At 40.7% G+C, this 23,155-nt stretch overlaps 2 protein-coding genes across 12 annotated transcripts in view; one reads left to right on the forward strand and one right to left on the reverse strand.

Annotated features, from left to right (window-relative positions):
• HECW1 (HECT, C2 and WW domain containing E3 ubiquitin protein ligase 1) overlaps nucleotides 1–22,986 on the forward strand; it is a 255,066-nt gene extending 232,080 nt beyond the window's left edge. For 10 of the 11 annotated variants that reach the window (XM_050330117.1, XM_050330094.1, XM_050330125.1 and 7 more), the window contains 6 exons: nucleotides 2,225–2,323; nucleotides 3,714–3,843; nucleotides 7,576–7,722; nucleotides 8,432–8,546; nucleotides 9,794–9,992; nucleotides 17,910–22,986. In XM_050330117.1, the coding sequence (XP_050186074.1) occupies nucleotides 2,225–2,323; nucleotides 3,714–3,843; nucleotides 7,576–7,722; nucleotides 8,432–8,546; nucleotides 9,794–9,992; nucleotides 17,910–18,021 (802 nt within the window). In that variant the 3' untranslated portion in view covers nucleotides 18,022–22,986. The remainder of the gene's footprint in view (nucleotides 1–2,224; nucleotides 2,324–3,713; nucleotides 3,844–7,575; nucleotides 7,723–8,431; nucleotides 8,547–9,793; nucleotides 9,993–17,909) is intronic. The other variant, XR_007630633.1, reaches the window with a different exon arrangement.
• The window catches only part of EGFR (epidermal growth factor receptor), a 1,326,436-nt gene that overhangs the window by 837,697 nt on the left and 465,584 nt on the right, over nucleotides 1–23,155 (reverse strand). The window lies entirely within an intron of this gene.

The following is a 23,155-nucleotide window of genomic DNA, read 5'->3' on the forward strand; positions in this document are numbered from 1 at the left end:
TACGGAGCTGCCAATAGCTTTTTTATCCACTGTATTGGTGGGCACCAGGAGTGGCAATGTCTTGTTAATTACTTCACCTCCCTTATCTAGATCAGCTAGTACTGGACTTGTTTCCATGCAGAGTACCATTGCAAGGGCTGGGACTGTGGAGCTGTGCTCATACCCCCTGTTTGAGCAAGATCTGGTGTGTTCCTGAGGGCTGAAAAGTGCAAGGCCAGACCGATGAACCACACAGCCCACATTTGCTTAGGCTGACCCAGCCAGGCTTGGTCCTTTCACGCAGATAGTGCTGCTCATGGCTTTTGGATGGTTTGGTGCCGTTCTGCCATCAGGCACTGACTCAAATTAAACTCACCATTAACGGCCACCGTAACATGTGCTCATGGTTGTAAACACCTTGGTCTTGGTACACTACCCTTTCATGTCAGCTTTGCATGAATGCCCCCAAAGCCACGCAGAGCTATAGAAGTGATATATCCAGCAAGAAGGAAAGGAACGCTGTTCACACATTTGAGCAGTTTTTTAGGAGAAGCAGCGTTCCCAAATCTTTCTTGGCAGTTTACTTTCAGCTTTACTTTATTCCAGATGGCTGCTGCCTGCCCCATCCTGCACAGCTGAGTAGCCATGGGCTGAGCACTGCAGTGAGGAACACCCCAGTGCTCACGGTATTTTCATTCAGTGTTCACTTTCAGTGCGCAGGGATGGATGGGGGTGAGGAACAAAACCGAAAAAGCCGACGTGTTATTTAGGACAAACGGACTTGATTATGGATCCTGAAGGTGCTGTAAAACTGATGGATTATAGGCTCAGCATTTCTGGGATTTGAGCTGTCTGGCTTCCACTGTGCTTTCATTGTGTCAGCTCCCCCTGTTTCCCTTGCTTTTTGCTGGAAACATTGCACCAGAGCACAAGTGAAGCGAAGCAGGTCCTAACTAGACCCAACAGCTGCCTTTTGTTGCTGCTGTGGAAACAGCTGTAAGGGGGTAATATAATCACTCCTCTGTTGCCGGTCAGCTGCATGTCATAAGCACCTTTCTTGGATGCAGGGGACCCAGAGGCAGCTCCTGTGGTGATGTAAATGCTAATTGGGCCCACAGCATGCTATATTGTGCCCCATTTGACATACTGAGCACTTGTTGTTCTGTCCCATGAGCATAAAGTTGACTGAACGGATATTTTGTGTCACTTTTATTACAATGAGACTCATGTTTCATTCATATGCAGGAGAGGTCTTTGCACTGGTTCCTGTAGTGGAAGGAATGGATTCTTGGATTTTAGATCTGTTTCTCATCTTTTGTGCAATAAAACTTCACTGTGATGTCAGTCAGCTCAGGCTTGGAGTACTCACATTTGTGATGTTGGGGGTTTTTTCTGTTCCTTTTCTAAAAATAAACAAGTTTTGAATGGGTGTTAGGGATTGTTTTTACAAAAATCAAACTCACTTGACCTTGCACCAGTTCTGTATTTGTCTGAGATTATTGATTTAAAAGTAGATTTGATGGAAAAATATCTAACTCATAGAAGAAATCATAGAAAGAAAAATTTCGCAGCTTATCATGACAAGTTGAAGACTGTAATGGGCAGGGCACTATTTGAGTGTATTTGCTGTGGGACTAGGGGTTGTTTTTCTTGGGAAAAAACATAGAAATATGTAAATGCTGAAGACAGCTGAGCATCAGCATTAAGAAAATGGTCTGGGGACAGTGATTTTAATCTGTCCTTGGTCACAACAGTTAGCTTACTTGAACTTCAGTTTTCCCATATGAAGTACTTTAAAACCCCACCTTGGACAGGATTGTAACTAGTCAGAAACTGGATATACTGATTCTCCAAATATCCTTTGCAGCTCTTTTGAGATAGTATGTTTTCTGGTGAGGTGGAATATTACAGTAGTTCATTGGCTAAATATTGTGCTTGATGGAGTCCGTCTGTGTCAGAGCATTCAACTAAAGCTCACAGAAGGTGAGTGTTTATTGGTTTGGCACAGGAGAGCACATAACATACCAGCTGCATGTATAGGCACTGTAGGAGATGGATCAAGAAGAGATCCATTATTAATAAGACATGGGAGGGGTGGCATTAAGTATCTGCTCGGAAAAAATAAATCAATGAATAAATGTGAAAAACTAATTCAGAAACAAAAAAAACCAGTTGCTACCTGTGTAAGTTTCTGTACTGACAGTCTTGAATTGCACTTCATTTACTCTCTGTTTTTATATCACAGGTTCAGGTTCAGCGGTCGTATTCTTGGCCTTGCTCTCATTCATCAGTACCTTCTGGATGCTTTCTTCACAAGGCCGTTCTACAAAGCACTACTAAGGCTGTAAGTACAAGCATGCAACCACACAGAAACAGTGAACCCACAGTGAGTCCTACAGAGACACAGACCTTTCATGAGTTGCTTCGAGCACCCTGACCTTCAAGTTCTTTCTGATGTTGGTTGGTTGGTCTGTGATTGAAGAAAATTAACACGTTTTAATTCTTCTTTACTTTCTCCAAGAATTTTCCAGTCATAAATACTATGTTGATAAAAATGAATAATAAGTATGACATCTAGGAATACACATTTGGAAGTACTGACCCAAAATTCCCAAGTTTACTGAGGAAAACTTAGAAAACTTCAACCATGTGGAAGACTGAAAATCGTCTTTGATGGAATGGAATAAAATAACAACAAAAAAGGAGGGAGGTCGTATTAAGAAAAAGTACATAATTTGTTATGCCTCGTTGGTGGAGTAGGTTTTTGTTCTAAAGCACTACTTGGGTTAATTAGGAATGCTAATGTAGATACAAACAGTGAATGTTTCCTTTGATCTTCTACTGTCTTTTATATTAGTAAGCAGAAACTACCAGTAATACGTTACTTTCAATTTCTAGTTTATATTTGATTGACAATCTGTCCCTCTTTAATTAATAGACTGAAGTAAGACAAGGTACATAAAATTTGCAGCAGTAAGCAAATGACATTAATAAGTATTATGTCAATACTGCAATTAAATGACAAAGAGCAGAATAAAGCTTAGCTGAAATAGTTTATCAATTAAGATGATTCCAAATCAGCAAAGATAATTGTCTTAACAGTCCTTTGAGTTCTTTATCATGTTGGGTTTTGTTGTTGTGTGGGTTTTTTTTAACAATGAGTATTGCTGGGTTGCAAATGCTCATATCTGAATTGTACCTCATCTAATCTGGAAATAGCCTGAAACCTGGACTGCTCCCTGCATCCTTATTGCCCCTTTAGGGAGTGTGAAACCAGGCTGGTCATAACATCCACCTGTCCTTTCAGCAAACAAGGACGGCTCCTTATTAGCAGAAATTTAGGCTGCCTGATGTGCCTTATGTCAGTCCTGTGAGCTCACCTTGAGGAGGATAGGTACATGGAAACAGCCAGGTACAGCATGGTGGGGCTGAAGGTAAGCATGTGCTCTGTAGTGCAGGGCATGCTGAAGAATCACATAAAATCAAGCCCCAGGGGTGTCTTCTGACAGCAAATAGTGCAGGCAGCCAAGAGATTTGGCCTTGAGCCTAGCTATGCAAAGTAGACAGTTGCAGAACTGCCTCAAGAGGGTCTTGTAACAGGCTTTGATGTTGACAAAACCAAATGAACATCGGCTTTATGTTGGATCTTCAGCATAAATTTGTTCACATACTTAGTAGGAAGTTATCCTGCCAGTAGTCATGGGGTCTTATCTTTTTTCTTGTCTTTCAATCAGGCCATGTGATTTAAGTGACTTAGAGTACCTGGATGAAGAGTTCCATCAGAGCTTGCAGTGGATGAAGGATAACAACATCACAGACATCCTGGATCTAACCTTCACAGTGAATGAGGAGGTGTTTGGACAGGTGAGCACAGCTATGCAAAACATCTGAAAAGCAAATTTGAAGCTGACAAAGTTGGGCATGATGAACACCTTTCTGTCAGAACAGATCCTTTAGCCTTTCAATAACATTTTCTTCTCCTACCTTCTGTTTCTTTTAAGCCACCTGTTCCAAGGCAGATGTTTATTGTTAGGGTGTATAATATAAAATACCAGCTTCCCTACAGGCCTATTAAGCCACACACTGATGAGCATGAGGAATTCTCTGGAGTGCAGGTCTTCTGTCCAGGGTGTAGTTCACACAGATGTGGCATTCGGTGAATGCAAGCAATGTAACTTAAAGCTGATGTGACTGAAAGGATGGGGGTTAGGAGGGAAGAAAAACATCTGACAGGTGGTGTAGGACCTGGCAGCTCTCACCACTATTTTGTCTAATGTCTCCCTGTTAGATCCTGTATCTCTTACTTAATTTGAACCTACTTAACAACTTAGTATGTACATCCATTTATTCTGCTTTCTACAGCTCAGCTCTACCTTAGTCATTGTAACCTGACTGATCTGGGTAACTATAGCCTTAAACAGGGTGCAGCAGGTAAGTCTTAAGTCTGGCACCCAGAATAGGTGTCTCCTCTGGGATTCTTTGGCTTGCACTGAGGGCCTGGTGCTCTTTGCTGTTGCAACTCATGCTAGGTTATAACTGCCTCTGGAAAACCTTCAAGGGACCCAGAGCAACATTCAGAACAAGACTAAGGACCTCCAAGGTGATACTGAAAACTAGGGAGGCCGAAGAGCCACGCTCACCAAGCACTGCAGAAGCTCAAGGAATGGAGATAACTTGAGTGAGGAACAGACACACAACGTCAAAGGGAGCAAAGAGATCAGGTGGAATATACAGAGAATGGCTCTTACTGCTTCAAAATAAGATTGCCAGGAGGAGTTTGCACAAAGCTAGGGTAGTTCTGTGAGCTAGGAGACAGTTAGACTAGTTTCTGGGGGGAGGAATTCTGGCCCTGCAAGTTAAAGGGCTGCTCAGCTATAAGCTTGAAAGTAACACAAAGCCAGCAAGGCTTCGGGGTGTATATTCCAAACTGAATTTAGTCTGCATATAGTACAAGGTCACAAAGGCTGAGCAGAGTTAAGGGTGGATGAAATGAAAAGAATTGAAGTAGGAAGCCTCTGTAGGAACAACGACACAGTTTTTTCCCAGACTCAGATGAAGGGTTTTTTCATGGACTTGGAGCTGAGAGCTTGTATGACATTGAGCTGACAGTACAGTGGTTTCCCTGGAAGGTATGGCCATATAAGACTAATACAAAAAGACAGAGAGAAACATACAGACATACTCGCGAAGGCAGATGAGACAAGTTTATATTTACATTGGAAGACTACAAAGTTGAATAAGAATCTCAACCTGAGTGGTCCTGATGCATCTGAAGGTAACATTTGGCACATTAATTACTTGTTATACTTTCCCCAAAGCAAAGAGCTAGACAGTTAGATAGGAGTCTGTTGTGGAAGGTGGCACTCCAAAGAGAACAGAAAGAAATCATAATCTGCTGTAGATGCTGTGGTATGAAAGCAAAAGAACACTAAAAGGCAGATTTTGATTCTAGTTCACATGTTGTCTAGTACTTTATTTCATGTATACTAGACACTAACCTTGCTAGAACTAATGATGGGTTAAAAAATGGTTCTCACTGTGAATTACAGCTGTCAGAATCCAAGAGTCCAAAGTGAAAGTGGGAATTTCCCCCTTCTAAAGTTTGCTAAGTGCTGACAGCAAAGTAACAAAGAAATCTCAGTCACATTTTATGCTCACAGATGGATCCCAGTTGGAAATTCTTGCATGCCAAGAGTATCTGAGCACTTAAATGCCATCTGAGCACTGCTTTGCTGGATACATGTGCAAGTGTACATCACAGTGGGAGCTCTGCTAATATTTGGGAAGCTGGATTTCAAGGGCAGGGCTGGATAAGGGAAACAAGAAATACTGCCTTTTTGAGAAGCTGCATGGTAGGTGGGTCACAAGCCTTCTGTCTGCTTCCACGACGACTTTCCTGTGGACCAGTCACTGTTTCTGTCATTTTTTCTTTCTTTTCTCATCTCTGATATGTATTGAGCATTTAAGCCTTCCAGGCCAAATTCTTTTTCTTGGACTTTCTTAATTAGAATGAATTACAGCCTTCTTGTATACTGGAACCCAGAGCCCTCCTGTAAGAACAAAGATACAATGTCAAATCGAGCATTGCACATTTCTAATGGTGGGGACTGAATGCTAATTTGAGAAGTTCACTTATAAGACAGAGAGAGGTGTTAGTTACTTGTGACCCAAAGTAGTTTCTCATGCTTTTACCTAGCAGAAAGTGTTCTTTCTCATCTTTCAGGCCTGTCTCTGAGCTCTGTATGTGGATACAGCCTGACTCTGAGCCCTGGGTATTGCTCTAGTCAGGTAAAAGGGATGAGCTAGATTGTTTGAAATGTCTCCTTGCTACTCTGAAACCTGATTGTGAATTCTAGCTCACAGCTGTGGTTAATACTTCTGTGAACAAGAAAGAAAAAATAGGGACACGTTGATTGCAGGCCTCCAATTCTAGAGAACTACTTGTATTTGAATTCATATGGATAATGAGAAATTAAGAAATCACCAGCTTGTCTAGATGTTTGTGGGAAATCTCGCAGGAGACTTAGAACATCTGGGCTTACAGCTGTGCTTAAAGCTGGGCATTTAGTGTTTGATTTTCCAGATGTATCTTATTGCCACACAGCCTTGAAGAACACAACATGGCAGCTGGGCCAGAGTCTTATCCTCTGGATAAAGCAGCATTGCTTGTATAATGGCGATGCAGTGATTTACGTGTGGGAATTTAACCTGAACCAGCTAAGAATTCCTAACTCATTCCATCCAACCTTACTTGTTCTTGCTGTTTCTCAACAAAGCTGTAGATTAGATGACTCATTCAGTGTTTCCTTAATTCATAATATTGCAACAGGTCCCTCAAGTAAAGTGACCTAAATACTGTCTGTGCTGTCTGTTGGGCTAATAAATAGATAATAATATAAATAACGCTAATAATGAATATGTATTTGTGCAGCTCCATTTACTATCTGTGCTAGACATCGTTGTTATAGCAGCAGAAAACTGAAGAGGAGAGCAAAACATTCTTCCTTTTAAACCCACTGAACTGAATGTGAAAATAATTGCAAGATAAATATTATTTTCTGTCACATGGGAGAAGGAGTATGTGCTTACTGGGTAGAATCCAGATTGATTCCTTAAATCCCTTCTCAATCTCAAGTCTTAGCAACCCAAGCCAATTAAATTAACCATTAAAAGCAATTAAATGCTTTAGCTCTTGATTTTTAAAAAAATTATTTACAGTACAAACACTTCTCAGGTTTGGATGGCTGACACAAAAATCTGAATCCCAAAGTGGCTATTTGTTTTCTGTGCAAGGCTGCTGTACAGGTCTTGTTTTAGGTAGAGTACTGGGAATATTCATTTTATGATAATTTCTTTGGCTATTGGCATTTCTGAGTAAACACTTTTACTAGCACTTGGGGAAGGGTAATGCTTGTTGCCTAAGACACAAGTAGATATCTCTTCCAGTTGATGGAGCAGTCTGCCTACTCCAAGACTGCAATTTGATTGCCTCTCCATCCTTGCTGTTGTTTCCTGTACCATTGCTTGGATAGTCTTGAGCTTAAAACACAACGTGATCCATACATTGCTACACCACTGTTTATCCTTGTTCTGTAGGTGACAGAGAGAGAGTTAAAATCTGGAGGGGCAAATACAGCAGTGACAGAAAAGAACAAAAAAGAGTACATCGAGAGAATGGTTAAGTGGCGAGTGGAACGAGGAGTGGTTCAGCAAACAGAGGCCCTGGTCCGTGGCTTCTACGAAGTAAGTAACAAAGCGATTCTCCCACGGTCTCCCATTCCTCATCTGAATGAGATTACCCCCGTGGTTAAACTGTGCTTCATTGGGACCCTAGGAAAGAGCTGAAACAGACACAACAGTGAGGATTCCTGGATCTGTAGAGACCAGGACCTTGGATATATATGGCTTGTTTAGCATTAAGGAAGAAAGGAAAGAAATGAGTACCCTGAATATAATAAAGTATTATGATCAAGAGATAAGAAGGACATTGCTTTCCATTCACATAGTAAGACAAGTAGTCATTTGCAAATTTTGTTCTACCCTGGATAAAGACCTGAGGGCACTCTCACACAATGGAAATCAAATTCCAGTGTGAAACAAATACAAAATAAATTGTCCATATTACAAATCCAGGCTTTATCAAGATCACTTGTCAGAATGAATGTAAAACTGAAGAATGTTCTACACAGATTATGTCCTGTCACTTTTATTGTTTCATTCTGGCCAAATCTCACGTGTGTGATGGTTGTTTGCAGCTCATCAAACAGACTCCCTTCATCAGTAGGCTCCCTGAAGAAGAGCACAGATTTATCAGCAGAGGAGTGGAAGTTAGCTGTCAGCTTGCAGACTTCAGCAGAATAAACAGCTGGCCATCAGAGCCATAGGTTTATGAGACTTTGCATCTGCTTTATTTCCCATCTGAAACTGTGCTTACAAGTGTTTTTTGTTCTAGGTTGTAGACTCCAGGCTCGTCTCTGTTTTTGATGCCAGAGAACTGGAGCTGGTTATAGCTGGCACTGCAGAAATAGATCTCAATGACTGGCGGAACAACACAGAATATCGTGGAGGTAAACTGCCTGCTCGTGTTTACTAATATCTTGACTGGTTCAGTCTAAAACATGAAAGACTTGGTCCATCTTTTCCTTCTGTCTTTCCTAAGGGAAATGCCCCTATTTTGTTCAGTGAGTTATTGTGAAGAATAACTCATGAAATAAAATAAGACCTCAGGTTTGGGTCAACAGGTGTAACAGTACTGAAGTTGCTTCTGCTACTTCTATCCAGATTTTATCCATTCAGTCCCTGCAGGCTTAGCAGGAGTTTTGACTATTAAGGACTGAAAGGGAATTTGCAGTATTAGATCTGAAAGTTACTTAGATGACTGTGAATGAACTCCTGGCTTCACTGAAAGTAGTTTCACAAGCCCTCTTGGCTTCAGCAGGGAGCTGAAATCAAGACCTGAATTTCATAGTTCCCAATTACACTTCAACAACATACATAAGATCTTGCTTAAATGTCCCCTCTTAGTGTAAACTATGTCACTTCTCTACTGCTTGGCCTGGTTTTGCTTTAAACACTGAGTATGATTTATCCAGCCTGTCTTGGATGACGGATAAATGTGAAATCCACCAGTTCTGCACCACAAATGGAAAGTCCCTGAGGTTCACATATCCTCCACTGAAATTCAAGGTTTCAGTCTTTGCCGCTCACTGCCCAGCCTTTGTGTTACCTTGAAACACATAGCTTACCCCAAGCACAGCTGATCCCCAGAGTTATTCTCCTACTTTCTTTCTGTTCAACTATTGATACAGATTCAGCCTGGATTTTTTTTTTTTATGCTGGTTTTCACTAGCACAAACCAAGGCACAGAGCCCCTCAGGTGGGAAGTTTGCCAGGGAAGGGCTTGCAGTAGCAAGCTCCTCTCCATATGTCGAACACCACTGCGATCCAAAAGAGAACTTATTTGGGAACGAGAAATTGTTAAGTTATTAAGACTCACACTGTGTGGCATATTGCAATTGGTCTTTAATATCTCATGCATGTAACACCAGTTCTTGCCAAGGGATTTGTGAAAGGCCAGTATACCTCAATATATATATATTTGAGTTTCAGGGTTTGAAATTAATTAGTAATATTATAATATCCACAACCAGGATAAAATGGAACCTGGCACCTATTGCTCAAGAAGAACAAGGTATGTTGTTAGATCGTGATCTTTTAAGCAGATCTTCTGACCCATGCCAGTAGGAACGTATTTCAGCGTTGCACTTTCCACTTAGGAGGGCGTGATTTTAACCCCTCTTGTTTCTTGGTTCAGGTTACCACGATGGACACATAGTGATACGGTGGTTCTGGGCAGCAGTGGAGAGGTTTAACAACGAGCAGAGGCTCCGGCTGTTACAGTTCGTCACGGGAACGTCCAGTGTGCCATACGAGGGCTTCGCGGCTCTCCGGGGAAGCAACGGGCTACGGCGCTTCTGTATAGAGAAATGGGGGAAAATAACCTCCCTCCCAAGGTATGTCCCAAATGGGAGTTTGTACCAGAACTGCTGTGAGAAAGGTAGTGCATTGTTGCACCTTCCTGCCAGGGAAAGATAATGAATGCAGTAAGGACATCTGAAAAAGAAAAACCAACAAAGAAATAATTATCAGTTTGTTCTGTAGTTATATTGAGAGAAAAGTGTTTTATTTTGCTACCTTTTTGATTTGCAGGCTCAATTTAAACTAGTTGGAATCCTTGGAAATGGTCAAGATAAAGATTTCCACAGATCCAAACCTAGTTGTCTTATTTTGATTCTAGAACAGATCCAGACCAGCAGGAGCCTGTCAACTGATTCTGTTCCCTTTGCTTCCAGAGTACTAGTAAAAATACTTGTGAATTTACAGAGACATGAAAGCCAAAATGTGTCTCTGAGTTTTGGCTAGAACCTGAGCGTAATCCCTTCATTTGCTCTGGTGGTTCTCCTTTTTCATAATGAAGAATCTTAGTGACAGGACATCAGACCGTGTGGTGATAATATCCAATTTGTTATATCCAGTTCAGTCAGCCAACTAGGAGCAAATGAGTTATAATGTCATCCAGAATCAATGGATTTGGCAGTGCTTCCCACAGGAGGGGTCATCTTCCTTTTCAGAACAAAGGAACAGGGGCACAGAGGGGTGGTTTGACTTGCCTAAGGCCACCCAAGAGAGCCCTGGCACAGACAGTGATACATTCAGTTCTGAGTTCTGCTTCACCACTTCGTGGGTGACCAGCACTCATCCTTTCTCACTGAAGTGAGTCACCATTTTCTTGAATGTCCTTACAGTTACCTGAGGCTCTGCCCCATTGACACTGCACAGCAGTTCAGCACCTCTGAGACACTTTTGCTACATGGTCCTTTTACATCACATTTGCCCTCCGAAGGATGCTGTCTCCCTGCTCCTATCATTTGCTTTCAGCTGGAGCCAAAAAGAGGTCACTTTCATGGCACAAAGCAAAAATCTCTTGGCGCAGACCTTGCAAATATATATTCAGAGAATCAATTAACAAAGGATCTGGTCCAGTTTTCCTAATTACTTGCTGTCCATGTTGTTTACCCAGAAAGATACTATAAGACGTGGACTTGAGCAAGCCTCCAGAGTCCTCCAGAGAGGCAAATTCCAAATCTGATCACCCTCTTAGTCCATGCTCAAGCCCACGTTTATTCAGTGGGGAGATGCAGGAACTGGACCAGGGCACTGCATCTGCAGGCATTCAGAGCTGGCACCTTATGTGGACTCTTTCTAAAGTCAGGAAAAGGGAAGTGTTTTTAAGGAACAGTTCATCCCAGCCTAACACAGATTTTTAAAATTGTTAAGCTGAGTCTCATCTGGTACATTCTGATTTATGTCCCTCTACCATAAAGACTCTATAGAGACGATATGGAGAACTAGAGCCTAGAACAAAAGCTAGATTTAAAAACAGATGAAAACATGTAAGGTCAGTGAGATGACTCCGAGCTTCAGCCAGAGCAAGTTTGCTATGCATAGTCTGGATCCTCATTTGCAGAATATATGTAGTCTGGTTCTATGTAAGGGTATTCTATGTAAAGGTTCTGTGAGGGCATTCCTGCCTTGTGACTGCAACTAGCAGTCACAGACTTGTGCAGCATTTCTGCAGAGCTCTCTTTGCACTCCTTCTTTGCACAGAAAATGCCCTGGGCTGACCCATCAAGTTCTGAAAAGGTAATTGGCCTCTTTCTGCTCTGCTTAACTTTCTTTGTGAACCTAGGAATTACTTATGACCTAGATTCAGTTAGCCCCGAGATATTCACATTAATGATTTTATGTTTGTCTGCTGATCACCAAAGTTGTTGCTCTCCCTGAAAGAGGCCTCTTTTCCAGGTGAAAGTTGGTAGCAACTTTCAGAAGTTTTAGAGCTCTGCATTCGTTTCAGCCAGAGGAAAAAGAAACAACACTTGCTCCTGGGGAATAAACACCACTTGATCACCATAAATTATTGCCTACATTTTTATAAAATTATGGGCTGCTGCCAAGTATACACAGTGTGAAGAAATAACATAAAACACACAGGCTAAACCTGGAGGTTCCCTAAATCCTTAGTTAAACAACTAAATGAATATCATTTAAAACTTTTTTTTAAATGCCTGTTTATGGTTTTCTAATGTTTATTTAGATTTATGTACTTAGACTTAGAGGCTAAAAAACAGTCATATCCTGTAGGCCTTTTGGCCCCTATGATGTGAGTTTAACTAACTTTAGCTCTTTACAATAAACCACAACAAATTCCCTTTTCACTCCAACCATTCCTACAATCTCACAGTGAGAGTCACTCCGTGTTTTCAAAGTCCTAGGGAAAAAAACGCCAGCTTTCTCATGTCTTAGAAATCATCAGATTTAGTTGCTTGTGGTTTTATGCATAGTTGTCCTGGTGGCCTTAGTTCTTAGTCTGCAACCCAATAAATGCAGTGTGTTGAAAGGTATTAGGGAAGCTGATGTATTTGGCATTCTTGACATCCAGGTAGATGGTGAGTCACTGGGAATAGGTTAGTCTGGCCTTTCAGTTTTCAATCGCTTTACAAAGCACTGAGAACTTTTAGCTCTACGAGGAGAGTCCAGGACTCTCTTCTGTATTCCCTGTATTGCTTCTGCTCCAGATGGCTGAAGTAGTTAGGTGACTCTCCCTTGCATCCTATCCTTACACTTTGGCAATGGAGCATGCCACTGCCATTTGCTTGTAGTGAGCAAGGATCTGATACCTAATGTAATACCTAAACCACCTATGCTTTTGCACTTGCAACAACAACGTGACGCTCCCAGAAAAGAGGCATGATGTAAGTTTCTAAAATGCAACACTTTTCAAAGAATAATCACTAATACATGACACTTAGAGTGCTTCTTGAAGCGCTGAGGGTAAGAAAGACTTGTTCAAGAAGGCTGAGAATCCAGTAACTTCATTCTGAATTGGTGGGTTTGTTCATCGGTACCAGTTCCCCTGCCATGAACAGGATAACTGTGGTGTGATGTGTTCATCTAAGAGTAAGATAACATTCATATCTTATTTCTGGAGTGTGCATGTGTGCCAGACGCATTATTCCTATCTATATTTACTTTTAAGACCACACATGTTAGAAAGTTGAGGCACCATACAGCTCAGAGATGCTGCTTTAATCCCAAACCTCCAGACAATGACCCTGAATCAGGTCCCAAAGAGACTGCCAGCAGTCAGTGTGTGGATCTGTCAGTGTAAATCTGCAGCAGGGTTTCTTCCGAACCAGTGCAGCTTGTCATATGAAATAGCAGGTTCAGTTATGTGTTCATCACAGTTGAGTTTTACTCTCCCTATCTAATATGCAAAGCGTTGCCCCAAAATAAAGGAGTTACATGTTTTACTTCTTGTAACTGTTGCCTGAAGTAGAGATGGTTGGAGAATTCTTCCAGCCATAGACTCTTCTGAAGCAGGAAGCCTCTCTTCACCTTTCCTGGGTCATGCAGGTATTTTAGACTGAACCAGTAGTTTTAGCAGTAGTTCTGTAAGATATGATTGTTTGCTCCCCACCAAACATTAATGAACAGCCATGGGTTTTCTGGCTGGGATAGCTTCATCTGATATGGGATCTGATATGGGATTGGAACTCCTGGCCCAAAACAAAGCTGTACAAAGAACTGGCAGTGCTTTCTACTGTAGCCATAGAAGGCAACAGTTCCCTCTTTTAAAATTCTCAGTCAGCAGAAGTGTTCAGTGCCTACAAATGCCACCGCCCCGTCCTCTGGTTGTGCTCCTCACCTGGCTAAAAGTCCTGTCAGTTCCAAGGTTATGTCTGTTTGAGTATCAATTAGGTAAGGACCTCAGAATGTATCCCAGTGATTCAAATAATCACATTTGACACAATGAGGTCACTTTTCCCCACAGTGCTGAGCTGCAGCTACCCTTTCATCAGAATAGATATTCATTCGGCACAGTAATGCATGTTATATATGATACAGATTACCAGTGCTAGTCAATATCTGAACTTTTGCAAGACAATTCTGTCCCTCTCTGTTAGATGATCAAGTATTTAATCACCACAGTATCCCATATAGCAACTAAGAAGGATTGTGTGTGACTACAAAGAACTTTTTTCTCAAAATTTCCTTCTTCCCCAGTGGACTGAGTGCATGGGCTTTGCTGTCTTTTATCTTTCCATATCTTCTCTGTCCTCTTTTCTCATATAAAACAGGAATATTATCTACAAATCTACATTCATCTTTTAACCACTGTTTTCCAGGCAGAATATAAGTCAAAAGGAACAAAACTTGCTACCTGTGGGTCCTGAGGTTGATCAAAGGGAGGTTTGTGGGTTCATCTGAAGAAAGCAAGGTGAAAAGGAGAGCTGCCCAGTTTGTGCCTGACAGGCATGTTTATGTTAGAATGCAAGTCTTATTTTAGTTGATGGGTTCAAGCTATAATTAAGGGGTTCTGTGCCCACTTTTACTGCCTTTGAGTTCTCATCTTTATGAGGAATAATGGAAGTGACAAAGAAAAGAAGAATGCAAAAGTCTTAAAAGCTTATAATTTTTAGAGAGAATTCTTAGAAGAAAAGAAATAGCACAGTACTGTGAACAGTGAGCAAGATTAAAGGTTCAAGCCCACTATAACTACTTTAAGCAATAAACACAGTCTGCCAGGAGGAATGAAATTTTAAGTGGTCCATTTACTGCTTTACTTACTTGGAGGATGAGGGCATATGAGGGTCACAGTTGGTTTACATGACTTTATCTTGCATTTTCTTCTAGAGAAGCCAGAATCCTTCCCATAAAAGCTCTTACCAATCTAATTCTTATTCCAGACCTCTCACTCCCTGAACACCCTCTCAAATGTCACCAAGCTTATGTGGTAGGAGGCTTAATCAAGGAAAGAAATATTTTTTTATTGCTATGACTGTTTCTTGCACTCCTGATGTAATGCTTTCCCCCAATATGTGCAGCAAGTGTCCCCTGATTACTGTAGAGAGTCTCACTGAGATGAGCAGTAGGAGGCTGACATGGTTCAGGACTAATTTACCCCTTTAGAGCACAGGGCACCATTAGGCAATAGTGGAAAATATTAGGAAAATATTGTTGACTCTTAATTGCCCTGTATACTGCCTTATCACACAGCATATGATATAACATACTAGAGGCTGAGCAATTTAGCTTTAGTCCAGTTTGGAAAATAAAGGTTTCAGCTTTCAGTTGCAAGAGGCAAAGGCAGTATGTGCAGCAATACTGAAGAGAGAGGGAAAGTGAAGGAGAAGGAGTCCCAGTCAACCTTCTCTCTTATTTCAGGTGAAGCAGAGTATATTGTGTAGTTACACGAATAGATACGACCTTTGCAGTAAAGAAGCAATTAGGCCCATTGCTGAATGTAAAATAGACAGTTTTGCACATAATGATCTTTTTGTAAGATTGAGTGGGCTTCACAGGCACCATTGGAGCTGCAGTAGATTCATATTAGTTTCACAAACCAGAATTTGAACTCAGGCTTTGCCTTTAGCAATATATTGTGGTTTGCACCATAAGTAGGTGGAAGTGTAAACCTAACTTGAATCGTACTCCTGAAAATCATTTTTCATTGATTAATTTGATGTCTTTTTTTGGAATGAAAGGGTTTTTTCTGTAAAGTTGTTTAAGTGGTGAATGTGAGAGTGTTGCTTGGCAAAATGCTTCAGTGTTTCTAGACGCGTTAACTTTTGTCCCTTTCTCTGTAATAATTTCTCCACACAGTAAATTGCTTGAGACCTTCTATAGAAGATCCCACTCCTGTAAACCTCATATTAAGGAAAGGAATTATCTTTTTTCTGAGTTTGCCTAGGTCAAGGATGACTAAAAGTCAACAGCATTGTTGTTTCATAATCAGCATGCAATGAAATGGATAATGATCAGTCAAAGTGAATGTCTGCAAGACAATAAACATCAAAGTCAGTGGCTGTGGATATGTCTGCACCACACAATAGGATGCACAGCAGCAATGCCTGAGATGCTGTTGTCCCAAGCAGTTAAATGTGCTGTGGTTAAGCACCATGCAGAGACCTTACTTCAGGTTCTGCAAAGTTACATTAGCAGAATCCACACCTGAGCCACCGTGGCTATGCTGCTTCCAGTTCTGGAGCCAGGCAGCTGAGCCCCTCAAGACTGGCTGTCTTTGCATGTTGCTGTCTTGCCTGTGATAGACATGTTCTGAATGGACTACAAGAATCCTTCAGTTAATTAACTCCCAGTGGTTGATATGTATTGGCAATGGATTGTAGAAACAACTTACGCTGCCATAAGATTGCTGAGATAAACAATAAACAGTGTAGTGCTACTCATGGATAATACACATGAGCTGCCATGTTTAATTTCAAGAGATGAATTAAATAGTGGGTTTATTAATGTTCCTTTTTCACTAACTCAAGTGTTCCCGGCTCATTTCCACAAATTTTGTGTTTACTGTACTCTCTCTGAGAGTGACCAGCTAACAAATCTTCATTCAGAAGGGGAAAAAGGATGGTAAAAGCTCTCATAATTGAGGTTCTGTGATGCAGTGAAGATTACATGCCTCTGGCTATTTCAGTTGCCTGATTGTTTTTAATGATTCACCACTGGTGCTTGATAAAACTCTCCCTTTGAATCTACAAGTCTCAGGCCAGCCCATCTTCTAGTATTATGTTTTTCCCACTTTGTGGGTGGCCTAAGAGATGACTAGCACATTTTTCATGTAGTTTTCTCCAAGATAGCTCTGCTGCATCAGTTTTGAAGAAACAGCATTGAATTAAAGTATGAGATAAGAAAGCTAGATGTAAAACAACTTCGTGGCTTCTAAAAATACTCAGGGCCAGAAGCTCAAACATCGTCAGTCACTGAGGCTACGTTTCCTTCTGCACAGTTTTGTCAACTCACATTTATCGAGTGAGCAAGAGGAAATAGAAATATTGCTAACATCATGTAAAAGTCTAAGCTGCTTGAAAAAATTCGTGCAATCTTATGAAAAGGTGCCTCTTCATCCCTGTTTGTTGAATGAGCTCTACAGTTTTTCAGTCAGATGAAATGGCTGAACTGTTGGGGCAGAGACTGTTTCTTTACTCCATATGTGTGTAGCACCTCACACAGTGAAGCATAATCTGCCCCTGGGTCTAATTGCTGCTGCCAGAAAAGCTGCAACAAGGTGGAGGCTTTCATGGAACCCATTCCACAGCTTCTTTTGAAGGTGCTGCCAATGTAAACATAATGGAGGGTAAATATAATGGTAAAGCCAGGGGAAGAGATGGTCATCAAGTTTGCAGCTTGCTCTGCACAAAGTGTTTTGCTTTTGTCTTGGCTACCACAAATAAATAACATTGAAAGGCCAGACGTGCAGCAGATGGCCAACAGCTGACTTGCAGGAACACTTTCAGCAGCCTTCCTTCTTCAGTGAGCAGATCCCTGGATGGTCTTTTACCAGTCAGCCCTGCCTCACTGCAAACACATGCTGAGCCCATTCTGTCAGTATAGTCCATCACGTTATCCTTGTCCGCTGGTGCAAAACTTACTGGCTGCTCATGTTGGATGTACAGCTGAGTTCCACTTCTTGTAAACAAAATGTCGAAGCAGCCAAAATTGTAGTAGTGAAGTTTTCCCTCTGTCAGGGCTCCTCAGTGACCTCCAGCCTTCTTCTCCATCAAGATTCCAACAAGATCCCTGTAATGTCTAAAGCAGGGATATCAGAGAATGATGTTACATTTAAACTTAGCCTGTGTCTTCTTTATGAAATATCCATGTGTATGTGCACATACATTTCAGCACCTCCTATTTTGGTGCAGTTCAAGGGTTTTCCTTTAATAGTCAGAATTTTTTTTTCTCTCTCTTAAGTGAACTTGAATGCCTTGAGTCTCAGTAAGATCAAGTTTTCTGAGTTGTTATTTTCTCAAATTTTTTAGATTAAACTTAACATGTAGCATATTTTCCTTTTTCAGGGCACACACATGTTTCAACCGTTTGGATCTTCCACCTTACCCCTCATATTCTATGCTGTATGAAAAGCTGCTGACAGCTGTTGAAGAAACTAGCACCTTTGGACTTGAATGAGGGGGTTCAGGCACTTCTGGTGTTTTTATGGCTGATGATGTCACCTTTCCTGTCAACCATCATTTGATCTTGGTTTCCCATGTTTTTATTTTTGAAAACAAAACAAAACCAACAACAACAAAAATCAAGATTAACAAAAGCTGTGCATGAAGAACTGCTGCCCTCAACGATCTAACCTTCATGCTTTCATCCTCTGTTTCCAATGGACTGCTAGTCTGTATGCAATAGAAAAACAACTGTCTCAAGGTTTCTGTATATCTCTACATACCTCCATTAATAACAATGAAAATACAAATGCAAGTTACACTACACTTGACCAAATGTTAATAAATGTTTACTTCCACCTGCGTTGATTAAAAAATAAAAAAAAACCCTCATCAAGCATTCCAAGCTTTTATATACCCACATCTTCTAAAATCAATTCACAGCCCATCTTCTTAACTGTTGAATCCAGTACTAGGAGCTGGTCAAATATATCTTCATCCATCCTTATTTTCCCTGTGTGTATTGTCCATTTGAGAGACATCTGTGAGCAAAACTGAAATTTTTATATACGAACTCGTGATCAGTTGCATCAGCTGGAACTGGCACAGATACATGGTGCAGTTATGACCTTCAAAAATTCAAAAAAACCCCAACCTGTAATGCAATGCAAAGCATAACAGCGATTGTTATGATTGTTGCTTGCCAGTACTGGAGAGAACTTGCACTTCAGAGATATTGGGAGGGGCATCTCCGTTGTAATGTTTACCACACAAGAAGCACAAGGTTGTGCACACTCAAGAAGGATGTTTTATTATGTAGCATAAAGGACAAGGCTCCCTTACCTTAGTATTGTATATGACAAGGAAAAGGGGAAGTAAGAAGAATGTTCTACTCTTATGAATACTTTTGGGTTCTGTTTACCAGATCTTTGTTTTCTAATGTTGAAAATGCTCCTTTCCAAATGAGAAATTCAGACAATCCCATCCCCTGTGTCAGAAGCCATTTATTTTCTGTCAGGCTGGGCTAATCTGTGGCTGGTGGGGGTGGTTTTCGGTTCTGTCCTCTTTCTTTTCTTGTTCAGTGGAATTCCCCATATCGTCAAGAGCAGTTGGTTGCAGACAAAATGTTTTCATCTAGGGTCTGTCAGATGAGAAGCTGCGTTGATTGAGGGTGTTTGTCAGGGATGAAGAGGACTGTAACTCTCTGTGGGTTAAGACTTTGTTGCACTTCCTCTTGGAGGAAGCCCAAAGGCCCTCCAGTCATGCTAGATACCACTAAACTAAAGATCTAGCTCTTGTTACTACAGACATAACCCTCTTCAGTTTGGTGTATTTTGCATTCCAACTCTGAATCCAGGCAACAAAATCAAAACAGCAGTAAGATTGTCTTTGGATGAATTCTGCTGAGGCTCTTACAGTCAACCTCACTGCTCTGATTATGTTCTATTTACTAATCTTTGCTGCCCTTGTTTTCCAAGACTAATCTCAGATTGAAAGTGTTTGTCTTGACTGGGAAAAGGAAGTACGAGTATCTTCTGACACTAAATATGTTAAAGGATGCATGAAATACGAACAGAGAGCCTTGTGAAGGTAAGTGAGAAGGTAACATCACAGCGTCTAGCGGCTCACATGAAATACCACACCCCCTTGGGGGCTTGTTACTGGTAGTTTTGTGTTAGCTATGCTTCAGAACATTATAAAATGAGGAGATTAGTGTAAGGTCTAACACATCTAAGTTTTCTCTCCAGAGGAAAAAACTGGACGCTACTTTCTCGCATAGTTTGATAGTGGCTGTAGAGAATCTCATCTCACTTGAAAAACTGCATTCTGAGAGTTTTACACCATTCTCCTGCTTTTATTCTTAGAACAGTAGGTATTTGAAAGGTGATGGACCAAAAAACATGTTTCTAAACAGAAAGAGTAGCTTTTGTTAATGATACATTTAAAAATTGGAATATTTAAATTGCCCCATTCATTCAATTTCTGTGACATTTCAGCCACTTTTATACTAATTTCGTGTATGGTTTTTACTAAGAATCTATTTTATAGTAGTTATTACTATTCTTATTGAGTAATCATTTTACAGTTGCAGAGGGAGGCTGCAGCTACAGGTCAACTTCATTGTACCAAACACCAAAAATGATGTTTAGTATTTCCATAAGGGAGCTCTCAGGCATCTATTCCACATGACCAGCCCCACTGCTCAGGAGAGATGGAAAACTTAGCATTTTTCTGAGAGCATCTGTCATGTCCACACAAATTCCATCAGAACAAGTGACACCAGGAAAGACTGAACATGAAACCTTCCAATTTCTGCCTCTTCACCTCCAGGCCCCAAAATCCAGTGATTCCTGTATGGTTCTTAATTTATTCCTGGTGATGTGTTATAGTTACCTGCATTATGTCAAATGTTGGATGTCTTCCAACATTAGAAGAAAAGAAAGAGAAGCATCCAGCTGGTTGGTCCATGTTTGGCCAGAGAAAATCAAGAGCTGTCTCATTAACATAGTAAAAAAGTGTAAAAAAAAAAAAATCCAATCTTTACAATGCTGTATAGTTGAATTTTTTTAAGTATTTTAAAACTATATTTTATTAAGAAAAAGTGAAACTATTTTTTGTAGCATAATAAAAGATGTTTGTATTTCAGAGACAGCATCAAACCCCACTGACTGAAATATGGAAAGCTTTCTCCTAAAATTCTTCTTCACGACATGTTCTGACACTTGCTAGATTGTGTAAAGTAGATTATGTTTGGCAGATGCCATCTCAAGCACTTTGTGTATTCCTGCTCTGGGAAACATATAGCACAGCCAGCTACTTCCCATCAAAATCCTTGATCCAAACTGTCTTTCAGACCCACAGCCTAATATTTTTAAAAGGTTGCTTTCTAAGTTGACAAGGTCATGCAGACTTCCTTGCAAGCTTTTTGGATCTAAAGCTAGGAATAGAGACAATTGGCTGTTTTCATAAAACAAAGAGAAAGAACATGCCATACTAGGGTGTTCTGGTATTCTGCCATTCCAATCCTTTCCCTCTCTCTTCCCAAATACCCTACCACAACAGGTTTTCAAACTCTGGGATATCCAGATCGATGCTACTCCTTTCGTTGTGTCATACCATGGGCAGAATCCAGTCCCAGCCTGAAGTAAAGGGGAAGCCATGCCTCTAAGTGGCATCGTGATGTTGGAGTGAGGCAGCGAATGGTGCTAACAGGAGAGAGGGTGGAACCCACCTCCCTTGGCCTGTTATTTAACCTGCCCATTAAGCAATTAATTGACTTTGTTGTTGTTATGCATATGCAAGACATATACCCTTCCTTGTTCATCTTTTGATTCAAACGCTGTTACTCGCTCCCTAAGTCTGCATTTTCATTTGTCACACACCGACTGTTGACTACAGAAATTCTGGTTTCATTGTTTCCCCACAGGAAAGACTAGAAGATACTCCATAGGGCAGATTTACAGTGAAATAATCTTTTCAGCTCTTTAAACCTCAGTTCCCTTTAAACATGGTGGTGACTAGATATGGTGGTGGCTAGATTAAGGTATGACATCAACATCAGTAGATTTTTAAAATGCAAATGAAAAATGAAAGAGGCAATCTGACAGCTTTTGTGAATTCTAGTTTTTGATCACGAGCAATGAATATTGACAACTGGTATGTTTTCAGAGGGCCTGTATGTTTCTCAAAGTGGTTGTCATGACAGTATTAATGGTAGAGGGAGGGAAGGGGATATTTCTTTTTATGAAATCCTGTTGCCCTACTAGCATTGATCTGAAGATAAGAGAATGAAAACAGGTATTTTAAATCACCAGTAGGTCTTCCACCTTGAGTTGGTCTCACTGACTGTTCAACCACATAAGCTATGCAGGATTTGATCCAGTACAAACAACTCTACCTTACTGTTAACAGCGTTACCAAATGCTGTCACTTCAGTCTGCAGTGCGTTACATGAGCTTTCAGTTCCAGTCATGTGGCTCTGCATGTTCAAAACTTGACTTTTGTGTTCCAGGGAGACCCATGGCTATCACAAGAAAAGAAGTGAGTGGTCCAAACTACATCTAACATCTAATGGAGAAATCATGAGTTTTGTACAGGTCTGACACAAGGGACTTTTTTCACCTGGTTTGCTCAAGTGCCCGTGAACTTTTCAATGGACTGTAGCTGAGGTTTAAGTTCATAGTCTAGTCTGAGAGACTGCCTGTGGGGAGGGGGGTGTTTGCTGGGTTTGTGTTTTGTTGTTCCAGTTTCACTGTAACAAGCAGTTGACATACCTCTAGTTGGAAACAATAGGATACTAAATTTGAACATGAAAAACAAATCTGAAATAAGCTAAAATATAAATGCACAGGGGACAAGCTAAACTTGTCCTTCACTATTAATCCTGTGACAGCCTATGGAATTTCAGAGGGACAAATTTGACTGGAGATTTGTTTAATTTCTGTTGAAATAATATCTGCCCTGTCTCCATAGTAATATTAATAGGGCTTCCCAGTCAAGATTAAACACTTTCAGTCAAATGCAGACCAACAGATCTTTCTACAACAAATGCGGTGCTTTTTTATTATTCTTGCTGTACCTCAGTGTTCATTATTAAAAGATAAAATTACTGCAATATACTAAATCTGGGATAGGTTTTCCAGTTATCACAAGGTCCAAAAGATTGGATTGTTACTTTCTCTCTAGTGAGTCATGTAGGTCCTTTGTTCTAGTAGAAAAACAGATGCCTGTAGATAGTAGTTACTAGGTATAGTAAATATTGTACCATTAGCCAAATTCCCTGCAGCTTCCAATTTATCTAACAGAAATGTCTGTTATGGTTTTTGTTAAAGACTACATAAAGTCAATGGCAGGAAAGGTCCTCATTATTGGACTGATTTTGCTTATATTGACAGAAAAATGTCACATGATACTCAGGCTGTGCTTTCTATTCAACCATATCACTATAGAGGAATGTCAATAAAATCACTTTGTTATGGCATTGTGTGGACTGTCTATTACAAATAAATTATTTTGTAGAGGATGCATGTTAGAGTGGATGGAGACTGGCATTGGTCAAAGTCCACTCATTTCAGGAGCTGCGGTTCCAGGATCGTATCCTTTCTGACCATTGCATTCAGGCCCTTCCACTGCTTTTATTCAGTTTCTCA

Source organism: Myiozetetes cayanensis, unplaced genomic scaffold, assembly GCF_022539395.1.
Source record: "Myiozetetes cayanensis isolate MyiCay16 unplaced genomic scaffold, myiCay2020 scf1, whole genome shotgun sequence".
Lineage (NCBI taxonomy): Eukaryota > Metazoa > Chordata > Aves > Passeriformes > Tyrannidae > Myiozetetes > Myiozetetes cayanensis.